This window comes from Micromys minutus (genome assembly GCF_963924665.1).
Source record: "Micromys minutus genome assembly, chromosome: 11".
NCBI classification, from domain to species: domain Eukaryota; kingdom Metazoa; phylum Chordata; class Mammalia; order Rodentia; family Muridae; genus Micromys; species Micromys minutus.
The window spans coordinates 13,579,519-13,591,538 of record NC_137980.1 but is presented as its reverse complement, the minus strand read 5'-3'; the positions used below and the strand labels follow the sequence as shown (position 1 = coordinate 13,591,538).

Sequence of the window (12,020 nt, the reverse complement as noted above, 5' to 3'; positions counted from 1 at the left end):
CTTGAGGTTTGTTTTTGTTTTCAAATACAACCTTTTAGTTCACAACTGTACAAAATGAAAAACCAAACAGTAGGGGATCATAAAGAGCTTAGTATCACGTAAAAATGAAATAAAGGATACTTACCACCACCAAGAATGTAAGAATCCTGGCGGCTCCCCCAGTGTGATGTTCTTTTCCCATCTTATCTAAAATGAATAAGAAGAGTATTAAATACTGTCTGCGCAGTCCTTTGCCCACACACACTACCACGCAAAGCTTTTCTCCTGTGAGGCTCCAGTGCTCGTAAGCTCACCACCTCCCAGCTCTGCCCAGGTCTCCTTTTACAAAGCAATCAGGGGACTGACTGGTGTATGAGAAGATGCCGCCATAATTTCCTTGAATTCGCTTCCCACCAAACCAGTAATAAACTGTCATGTTTTGGTGCTCCAAGGCCATCTGCCCATGATCTTTAAGAAGCTGACAATGGACCAGAGAAATGGTTAGCCAGTAAAGGCACTTTCTGTGCCAGCCTAGTGACCAAAATTCAAATTTAGGGACCTACATAAAGGTAGTAGAAGGGGACCCTAAGGAGTTGTCCTGCTTCTATAGGCATGTCACGGCACATACATTCCCACACACGTAAGTACATGTGCATGCACACTGAGCCCTCAGAGGACACTGAAACGAGGAAGGAGGGAAGAGTTGCTCACGCCATCATTATCAGGGCTGCCCCACCAGCAGCAGAGTGAAGGCAGCCACTCACTCCACTCCATCTGTTTCTAGCATAAGCCCGCCTTCCTGGCCCCTGGGATGCACAAACACAGTTGAGTAGCACCTTGTCTTCAGGAGCTGTGGTCCGGCTCCGTGAGGCAGCCCTCAGGAAGCATGCTCACGCTCTTGCTCTCTAGTTCTCTCCCCCTTCGTAGTAAAACATTCAGCTATGCAAAATCTCTTACCCATAGTTTTGTAACCAGAACCTCTTTAGTTTGGTCTCTCAGCCCTGATTGGTAATGGGGATGAGTGATTTTATGTAAATATATCACTTCAATGTCCCTTCTATGCTCTTTTAAATGAGCAGTTTAGTTACTTGCCTAGATTATCTTCTTTCTGTTGTTGTATTTAGTGTGCCTTTAATTAGCATGTCTGGATTCTAACTGGCACTACCACATCACAGCCCTTCATGAAAAATACTCAAACTGCATTCCTTTTACACAGAATGAAGCACAGACATTAAACTTTAGTGGTTTTACAACTTTGCTATATGAACCAAGAAAAATTTCAGACTCTTGTTTGGCTCTGTTTTCTCATCTGTAACATAAGCTAGTAATGCTCTGCCTACAAAATGGTTGAGAGGACTAAGCTGGTCAGTATACCACTTAAAACAGAGAAACAGAAAGAGTGGAACTATTACCTGCTGAACCATTTGCTTTGACCCTGAAGAACATTCGCAAAAAAAAAAAAAAAAAAAAGCCAGTGATATGTCACAGAGAACCAAGTGTTTAGGTTTACACTAAACAAAATTTAGCTGACTATTCAGAACATGTAACATACCTTCATGGTTATCATGAATACAAGCAGAGACGACAACACAAAGAGAGGACTGGAGTAGAACCCTGTCCCTGGGGAGAGTCTGCTGACAGGGGAGCCCAGTCAAGGGGTGATCACAGCACAGCCTGCCTTTGGAGATTAGAGGAAATCATACTATGGGACCTTTGAAGGGTGAGCTTTAAACCCAGTCTGCAGAGGGGAGGGAAGGCTGCCCAGAGGAGCTCAGCGGTTAAGAATTTGCTAAGTTTCACAAGTTCAGAACACTGGAAGCCTTAACCCTTTCTGCATCTCCCCACTCTCCGTAATGCTGAGGAAGAGGGGAGCACTCGGTACACAGGTAGAGATCACTGCAGAAAACATCGGTTTCCTGGCTCATTTAAGGGGCAGCTCCTAGAACCAGCGAGGTAACTGCAGACTCGATCGGACAGGCACATGTTTTGGAGCGTCCTCTGCTGAGGAGGACAAGCACATCTAGTCACTCCTCTGGCCACTGCCATGTCAGCGGACTGCAACTGTTTCTAAGCAAACTGCAGCAAAACCTGTGATTCCTCCCAGCAGAGAAAAGTCAACCATGACATTTCCAAATCTCTGAAAAGGCAGAATTCTCAACACACGCTTGTAATCCTGCTGCAGTTAAAGCTGCAATGATGCGAACGTGGAAGGGGGAGGGCTGCCCTTCTCAGAGCTGAAGGAACAGGAGTAGTTTATCTGGACACTGTGTGAGCGCTGACTAGTCATCTAAAAGACTGGGTACTGGACTCTCTTTATGGTTTGCTCAAGTAGGAGAAAGAGGCTGAACATTCACCCTCTTTCCCAGTGGTCCCTGGCAGATGCTCAGCTTCCTGCTCGGGTACCCTCTTTGCTCCATGCTCCAAATACAGATCTTGCTGTAGGGTGCTGGACTGCTATCTGATCTCAGCTGTACCTAACTCACACAGATAATATACAGGTTATTGTCTGGCAGTGAACTGGAGAATGAAGTCAGGTTTCTTTGTACTTTAATGAGAAGGGTTTATAATTTTATGATTAAGACTCAAAAGTAGATTCATCCATTTGTCTGCAAATTTCATGAAGCCAATGTTTTTTAATATGTGAGTAGTACTCCATTGTGTAAATGTACCACAGTTTCTGTATCCATTCCTCTGTTGAAGGACATTTGAGTTCTTTCCAGCTTCTGGCTATTATAAATAAGGCTGCTCCAAAGAACCTTTCTAAACAGGTCCCCCAACCCCTGTATCCTTCCTTTTCCATTACCTCTGGTGGGTGGTGGTTTACAAGGAAGGTTAAAGCTTAAGAACCATTACTAAAAATAGGGCTTGAAGAAATTAAAGTTATAGCACGCCAGTCCTTCACACACTTGTAACTAAACAGAAACTATTTCAGGGATTATGTGCTCTGAGAAGCTACCTGTATGTGTTGTGTTATCAGAAGATTTACTCAGAGGTAAGTCTCTGTGCTTTTAAACATTATATCATATTATCCCTTAAAGAAACTCAAAATGCACTCCACATATCACTGCTCCCACCCTGACAACACATTTTACTAGAGAGTAACTAGAGGCCATCATTCCCACTTCAAATCACACTTGTGTGCCAGGAGCAACTGGGAGTTTGGTCTACCAGACCCAGAAGCTAATGAGCAACGCCAATCAGAAATGTTTCCACACTTAATGATACTGCCACTTTCAAACCAACAGTCACCCACGTGAGCTTATCTGAGGGGAAAATAAAACCCTCTCACAAAGGGCAAAAGTTTTGGGGGAATTAACCGGAAATGACCTAAGAAGTATCAATAGCAAAGGCAACGCAGATGTTGGCGTCCATACTCTCAGAACATCGTGAGGCTATGACGGAGGATGATCTGTCTGCATGGAAAGGGGCATGCTCTACTAGTCGGCAAGTTGAAAGGAGAACTGTAAGTAAATAGGAAAAGATTCTGTTTGGAAGCAAAAGTGCAGTTGAGCATGTGTATATTAAACAAATAACACCAAGTTTACAACCATCTTCTGGAAAGGGGTAATGGAAGACTTCCGCTGTAAATATACATTGGTCTATGCATTGGTTGTTGATCTATATGCATTCACTAATGATCCGTGGTGTTGACAAATGGTCAGAACGTACCCATGTTGGCTGACATTCTAGAAACATTTGTTCTAAATGTAAAAGTTCTGTGCACCGGGTGTTGCACTGTGGCCCAGGCTTGTTCCTATGTTTAGATAATATCTATGCCAACTAATTCTGTCTTTCCTGGGTTTTCCTTCTCCCTCTGTTCTAGTCCCAATATAGATTTTCCTTCTCTGATTCAAATATCATGTCCACCTCTCCTCATATATATTCCTCTCTCTTCATGCTATAATCTCTGTTCAGTTATAACTTCCATGTAATTCTTAAAAGCTCTTCTACCATATTTGGATTTGGAGCCTTGTCTATGATTATGCCAGCTCTATCAGACAATCCAGAATTTTAGTCATTTCTACATAAGCTAAAACAAACACTGAATCGTGGACAAAATAAACATGAACTGCACTACAGTACATATTACATGCTTGGAATCTCATACAACAATGTTCCTGTGAACCATCCTAAACACGTGTAAGGTAAAGTTTGCTCAAGAGAGAATTTATCTTAAAAGATTAATTAAACATCCCATTAAAAAATGGGATTGGCTTTGAAGGCTAAGGAAGGAAGAGTGAGAGGAAAAGGGAGAGAATGTGTAAAACTACAATCTATTTTCATTTGGGGGAAATTAGAAAATAAATATTAGCAATAAAGAAAACCTTTTAATCATGTCTCCACACTGTTTCTATATCAGAGATTTTTAAGCTGGGTCAGTGACTGGGTTGCAGGATTAGACTTGAACAGATGGGGAAGAAAGGACACTGCATTTTCTAATGTGAGGGCCCATTTACTGCTCATCAGCTTTTTAAGGGTCTCCCACTTAAAAACAAAGAACTATCCTTATCCCCAGAACTTCACAAAATAAATATTGTCAAGCGTGAAATATTTTATATATTTACAAATTATTTCTCATTTAAGCATTTTTTTTCATTTACAAAACAGGTAAAATCTAAATGACCACATGTGGTGGAACTCATAAAATATAATAGATCATGAAACATTTCACAGATTAAAAATATTCTAAAGCCATAAAAAGAGAATTGTGAAATTCCTCAATCAATAAAACCCAAGTTTCTAAAGCTAGAGGGGAAAAAATCAAAATAGTGAACAACATAGTAAGAATTTGTGTCAACAAATAAAAAATCAACATGCATATATTTAACTTTTTCTCCTTACTTGCTTCTTACTAGATATATTGGTTCTCACCAGGCATGGTGACTCACATCTATAAACCTAGTACTCAAATGACTGAAACCAAATAATTTCCAGGAGTTTGAAGCTGACGCCAGCTAAAGATTCGGTCTCAAAAACTAAAACCAAAAGAAGTCAACATAGACGGATGGACGGATGGGCGGATGAACAGGAGGGTGGATGGAGAGCAGGTGGATGGATGATGGATGGATGGGTGATGGATGGAATGGGTGGGTGGGCAGATGGATGGGTGGTGGATGGATGGATGGGTGGATGGATGGATGGATGGATGGTGGATGGATGGATGGGTGGGTGGCGGATGGATGGGTGATGGATGGATGGGTGGTGGATGGATGGGTGATGGATGGATGGGTGGGTGGGCGGATGGGTGGGTGATGGATGGATGGGTGGTGGATGGATGGATGGCGGATGGATGGGTGGTGGATGGATGGGTGGTGGATGGATGGGTGGTGGATGGATGGGTGGTGGATGGATGGGTGGTGGATGTCCTCAAAGGGCATTGGTACTCATAGTCCAGCTCCACCTTCCTATATATAGCACTTTGTACTCAGGAGTGGGATTCTGAAAATGACGTTGCTTAGTCTCCTTGATGCTAGCTTAGCTTCGGTTGAGCTCTGCCTTCTGGAGATGCTAGCAGGAGAACAAGAGCAGGCAGAGGGCGAGGGCTCCAAAAGCAAAGCCATTTGGCGTAATAGGTGTGGTGTGTGGGGGTGGTGTTCACATGTGTTAGAGGCATGAGGTCATGACTTATCGAATATGGACAGTCAGACACAACTGAGCTGCGTAAAACATCTTTCTACAGTCAGCATGCTGTGTGAGAGAAAGCAACCCTAAGAAGGGTGCAGAGCTATAAATACTACATAGGCTGCCTATAGTCAAGGGACATTAAAGTATAGTCCTAATGATGCTATTCTATTAATTAAAATTCCATAGGCTCTTTCATCAAGAAGATAATGTGAAAAATGTCTCACTACGGTATGTAATGGTCTTCCTGTGAGGCACCTGCAGCAACATCTTAAAGCCAACTGCCCTGAGAAACCCGTCCCAGTGAGCGGCACCATCTGAGTTCTTTAGGTACACAAGTGGAGAAGGAATATAACACTAAACACTGCCCAGAAGACAGAGTTTGGTGCAATAACACGGACTATTTAAATTCTACTTCCATAACTCATTAACCTCTGTGACCCCAAGTTAATCATGTTCCAATTCATAAAATAGCAATAATATGATGTATCTTAAGAATTTCTTATAATAATTTAAAATGTAAGTGTTAATACAAGTTGGTATATAATATGCCTATAAGTAATAGAATTCAACACCCTCATTATATTATAATGTAAAGAAGAAAAGACAAAGTTCTGTGGCAAGAGCACTCAGATTCAGAGCTGGAGGAGTGAAAGTGAGCACTTGGCAGGCTGAGGCAGGACTACGGCAAGTGTGAGCCCAGCCTGTTTCCAACAACAAAACCAAACCACGACAGTGAAGGAAAAGACAGAGAATAGGCAGAGCCTGAAATTAGATGCTCAAAAATGTTTCAAAGAAATCAACTCTTACTCACATAAAACAAATCCACATTACCAAAACTTATAAACAGTGCTAACATAAGATATTATTAGAACTGTGCGCAGGAAGGAGGCTTAATGTATATGCAGGCACGTGTGGGTTCATGTTATATGTGCACACGTGCACCTCTGTGTACCTGCCCTTACAAGTGCTAGGGCATTTATGTGGATCTCAGAGGACAGCGTACAGTGCTGTCCTAGGCATGCTGACACCCAAACAGACATCACACCAGCCTGCCACTCACACAGGGCCTCTCTGCGGCTCAGCTGTGATGAGGCTGGGCTAGTTGGCCTGTGACCACCAGGGATCTATCTGCCTGTCCTCACCTCCACTGGACTGGGAACAGAAATGAACACCACCACAATCAGATTTTGGTGTGTGTGTATATGTGTATATATGTGTATATATGTGTGTGTGTGTATATGTGTGTGTGTGTGTGTGTGTGTGTGTGTGTGTATGTGTGTGTGTGTGTGTGTGTGTATTCAGGAGTTTAAACTGAGTCACCTCCTCAGGCCTAGTGGAAGCTTCTAAAGCAAATTTGCTTTCTTGATGACTATTATCATGTTGAGATAACTTTCTAAGGGAATAAATGGTTAGAAAGTTACTAGAATGTTATTGAGTTGCATAGAAAAAGGAAGTTAGTGATACTAAAAATGCTTAGGTAAAATCTACAAAGACCAAATTATGCAAAATGATGCTTAAGCCCTTGCTATATAACAACTGTACAAACCATAGTTCCAGTATATTTTTTATTCACTCATATAGCAAATGTGATGCAGAAAATACATAAAACATACCTCTGATAAAAATGTCTGAGCTGATTTCTGAGCTCCTACATGGAGCAGATATTCATACACGTAGAGCGCTAACCTAGAAAACACAAAACATTCACTGAGAAAGGGCCATTTGAGATGCTCTTTGTACACATATTCTACAGCAGCAATACTTATCCACTAACAGTGACAAAGTAAACCTTTCCCACACCCTTTCAATGAGAATATAGCTATATCCAGAAAGAAATGTTATTATACTAGCATATTCTCTTTTAGAGAAAATAACTAAATACATTTTGTTCTCTTAAATCATCTCACTTACTCAAACATTCTATTTTTTTTTTACTTAACATAATCAATAGTTTAAAGCCCAGATTTAATAATTTCTAAATCCCATTTTAAGAAAAATTTTTTCATTGGTAAGTAAAACAGTGAATTAAGAGATTGAATTTTCTTATATTTGACCTTTTTTGGTGGGCAATATTGTTAACTTTTGCTTAATATCAATTTTAACACTTGTTCAGAAGCTTCTACCTACTACCTGATCTTTAGATTTGATTTATACCAAATAATATCTTAGTGTATAAAGTATTCATATAGCTAATCACAGCATTATGACACGTCAAACTTAATAAACTAGCCATGCGGGGACTTACAGTTTAAAGGCGAATACAAAGGTATATATAGATGCATTACTCAAATCCAGACGGCTGAGTGTGTGTACATTTATTCTGTCCTCCTTATCTTGTGCATTCAGAATTTTTTAACTGTACCGTGTGGCTCAATTTCAGTTGAGCTGTTAAAATATCACAAGCAAGCGTCTGAGGCAGTATTTTAATGACATCTTGGCCAGAGTCCCAGATATCTCACAACAGTTCAGCTTTCACTACGGTCTATTTACCAATACTGAAGCACGTTTACGTAAACAAGGCAGTGTAACAATAACCACAGTTCTGCACGGCTGTACCACCTTTCCTGCCAAGGGAATTTTGATTATTAAAGATTGATGGCATCTGTAAAAGTGATAATGTTCTTCACTCCCATGAAAACACACCCCGCATCTGTCACAGAAAAAGAAACCCTATGCAAGCAAGGTTGTCCCGTCCATGTAATTATTTCTCATTTTCAGGATCAACAAGTATGTCGCTAGGAAGCCCTAAGCATTCACGAAATTACCCAGATAACTGTCTGCAAATGGCAGTGAGGCCCGTGGTGTCCCTCACTGTGACGGTGCTCTCAGGTCACGGCTTAGCTCTCTTCCTAGCATTGGTGACGGACATGGCGGCTTCCTTCAGAAGCCGTATCTCACAATGGAAGTGTGGCTCACCCTGAGAACACCACAGGGAACACAGGCAATGTCCTTTAGTTTAAACAAGTATTCTTGCCAGTGACTGAGCACCCACTGAACACACATATCCTATATACCCTGACTCTCCATGAGCCACCCAATCATGTTTCACTGGCTATGATATCAAATTTCACTTTGAAAAGAGAGAAACGGACTATCCTTCTGGCTAGACGTAAAGCCTCCAAACCGCCTGCCTTACCAGACACCTGACTGCTACCTAAGAAGAAATGGAGTTTCCTGTAATCCCTTGTGGCTTGTAAGGCCCTGGGCCTAAAGTCCACCAATATCCACTAGCAAGAGATGGGGCCTGTGTCAAAGGCTAAAGGAAAAAGATGTTCTACCAAGTGTGGGAATTTGAGGTAGGAGGCTCCCAGGAGCCAATGGCTATGACGCTAGCAGAAATCCCCAACTAAGGGGAGAAACAACGTGTTTCTGGGCACAGCCCCCAGTTGAGGGATGGGGACAAGCACTTCATAATTTTTAACCCAGAAATGTTCCTGTCCAAAGAATCAAGACATCAACAAACAAAATAACCCAATTAAAAATGGAGTACAGACCACTCTGGAAATCAATCAGGCAGTTCCTCAGAAAATTGGAAATAGTTCTACCTGAAGACCCAGCTATACCACTCCTGGGCATATACCCAAAGATACCCCACCATACCACAAGGACAGGTGCTCCACTATGTTCATAGCAGCCTTATTTATAATAGCCAGAAGCTGGAAAGAACCCAAATGTTCCTCAAATGAAGAATGGATACAGAATTTGTGGTACATTTACACAATGTAGTGTTACTTGGCTATTAAAAACAATGACTTCAGGAAAGTCACAGGCAAATGGATGGAACTAGAAAATATCATCCTGAGTGAAGTAACCCAGACACAAAAGATCTCACATGGTATGCACTCACTGATAAGTGGATTTTAGCCCAAAAGCTCAGAATACCCACAAGAAAACCCACAAGTCATATGCAGCTTAAGAAGGAAGACCAAAGTGTGGATGCTTCAGTGCTACAGAGAAGGGGGAACAAAATAATCACAGGAGGCAGAGGGAGTGAGGGACCTGGGAGGAAAAGAGAAGGAGGGAAAGGGGGGGACAGAAACCGGTATAAAGGGGACAGGAGAGAAGTACAGAGGGTCATGAAATTGAATAGAAACATGTAGCAGTGGTGGATGGGAACTGGGAGTAGCCAGCCTGCTTTCTTACAGAACTCAGGACATCAGGCAAGGGGTGGCAATACTCAGAGGGCTGGGCCTTCCCCCATCAATCACCAACTAGAAAATGCTTGACAGCTGAGACCTACAGAAGTATTTTCTCAGTGGAGGTTCCCTCCTTTCAGATGATTTCTAGCCTGTATCAAACTTTCCTAAAACTAGCCAGCAGAGTTCTGGAAGAAGGATTCTGCAATAAAAGATACTGCCTGAACACAAATATTTCAAGAAATAGAACATTACATTTCTCCATCTGCCCAGGTAAATCACAACACAACAAGCTCACCAAACATCAGAGCGACAAGAAACAATGTAGACCCAGTTTTTAATCAAACAGGATGGCTGTGAGAATACTGAGTTTACTCGTATTTGGAAGGTGTGAGCTTCTGAACTAACAGTCTCACTTTCTTCTTCTGGTCTTTCAGAAGTACTTTCCTAAATACACAAAATGGGTATTTAACGACTTAAAATATAACTAAAATAAAGAAGTGACAATTCTGAAGTAAAATGCCACTGCAGCAGATGGAGCCAATCTCCTTTACTCTTGACACTGCGCTGCTGAGCCTCGTCTCTCCACATCACCCTTCATCTCATTTGAACTCAGTAAGGACAAATGACTGTTTCCATTTTCCTGCCTTCTTTTACTTAGCAAGGAAGAGTTGTTCAAATAAACAAAGCCCTCCATTTAAAGAATTGTTATCTGTAATCTTTAAACTATATAGGTTATGTGTTTTACATTCATATCTAGGCAGAGGCCATATGAAGCCTCAGAAGAAAAGCTGCCCTTAAGTCATACCATTTGACCATCATGATCACACTGACTGTGTTTATCTACTTCCAGCACCTTGAGAGTAGGCATTCAGCAAATACTTATGAATGAATGAATGAATGAATGAATGAATGAATGAATGAATGACTCTTTCAAGTCAGGCTATACATGGCACTTAAGGCATCACTGGATTTTGTCTCAGGGCATTCAAGGGCAGACATGTGAGCTCTTCTCTAAAGTACCAATGCTAGCACAGCCTCTCCTCAGAACACTTGGGGTCTGGTCTTAGGGTCTGGACTCTTTGCTATACACACTGCTCACAGGGAGAAATCACATGGTTCTGACCATAGAAACTCCCCCCTGCTAGCTAATTTTCACAGTAGGAAACAGAGCAAGATTGGGGCTCTCAAAGGATGGCAGACTGTGAAGGACATTTTATCAAAGTCATGAGTAGTCTATATTCTACGGTCTATATTAAAAAACAAAAACAAAAAAAAAAACCTCACATCCCATGCTTTGACCTTAAATCCCAGTATTGATGACCATAAAGTATTAAAGTATCGAGTCTTGTGAAAACAATAAACCAACTGCATGAGAACTTAAATTTTCTCTTCAAAGGGGATCCCAAACATCCACTTCTCATGTATTCTTGTGCACTTTAGGGAAAACCTTCCTTACGAACTCTCTGCCCCCTTAAACGACTAATTAGGATCAGTTCTTCTAGATTCATAGAACCATTTCTGAGACATCAGGAACCTACCCTGATTTACTTTTACTTCTGACTTAGTTCTTGTTCGTTCCTGATTGATACCTTCCAGATGCCAGGCACTAACTAGGTCTTCAAAGAACACTGCCAACGGGTACCAACTTCTGACCATCACGCCCACTTCCTTCTACCAAGTGCTGAGTCACCTGAGGAATGTTCCACCTGCCCCCTGTGCTCTCCCGCACCTATCCTGCCTCACAGCAGCAGAGACTGGTCATTCATACACAGAGCTGACTCACTGATTCCGGGGAAGGAAACTTAAGATAGTAATACTTAACCACATATTGTGTTTAGTTATTTTTAAAAAGAATCAATTCTCCTATGTCTTTCAAATCCATGCCAGGTAGAGAAGAGACACTGCCTTCCTCAGCCACTACATAATCCCAGCTTGGCCAATGACACCTATCAGTGTCCAAATGTACCTCCTGCGTGATAAAACGCCAATAGTTGTCAGATTACAGCCAGCTAAGGAGTCTCAGGAGGCATTTGGCAGCCACCAAAAGGCTACTGTGGGACTGTAGCAGTTATTAGCAGTGAAACTAGATCAGTCTGATCAAATGTTTAATAGCACTTGCCACCTGGTGTTAAGGAGGTGTGAAAAGTTAGAAATCCAGTTCTAACATTGTCTTTTTAAACTTCCTCACCATTAACACTTAGGCTAAAAAACATACTGTGTCAGAAACTGTGAAACTACACAGTAATACTAAAACCAAGCTGTTCTTAAAAGTCATAC

At 41.6% G+C, this 12,020-nt stretch overlaps 1 protein-coding gene across 4 annotated transcripts in view; it reads right to left on the bottom strand.

The window, feature by feature from the left end:
- The window catches only part of SSBP2 (single stranded DNA binding protein 2), a 226,015-nt gene that overhangs the window by 146,767 nt on the left and 67,228 nt on the right, over window positions 1–12,020 (bottom strand). For all 4 annotated transcript variants that reach the window (XM_080924702.1, XM_080924703.1, XM_080924704.1 and 1 more), the window contains exons 2-3: window positions 7,218–7,290; window positions 125–186 (exon numbers count right to left, since the gene is read on the bottom strand). In XM_080924702.1, coding sequence (XP_080780828.1) covers window positions 125–186; window positions 7,218–7,290 — 135 coding nt within the window. The remainder of the gene's footprint in view (window positions 1–124; window positions 187–7,217; window positions 7,291–12,020) is intronic.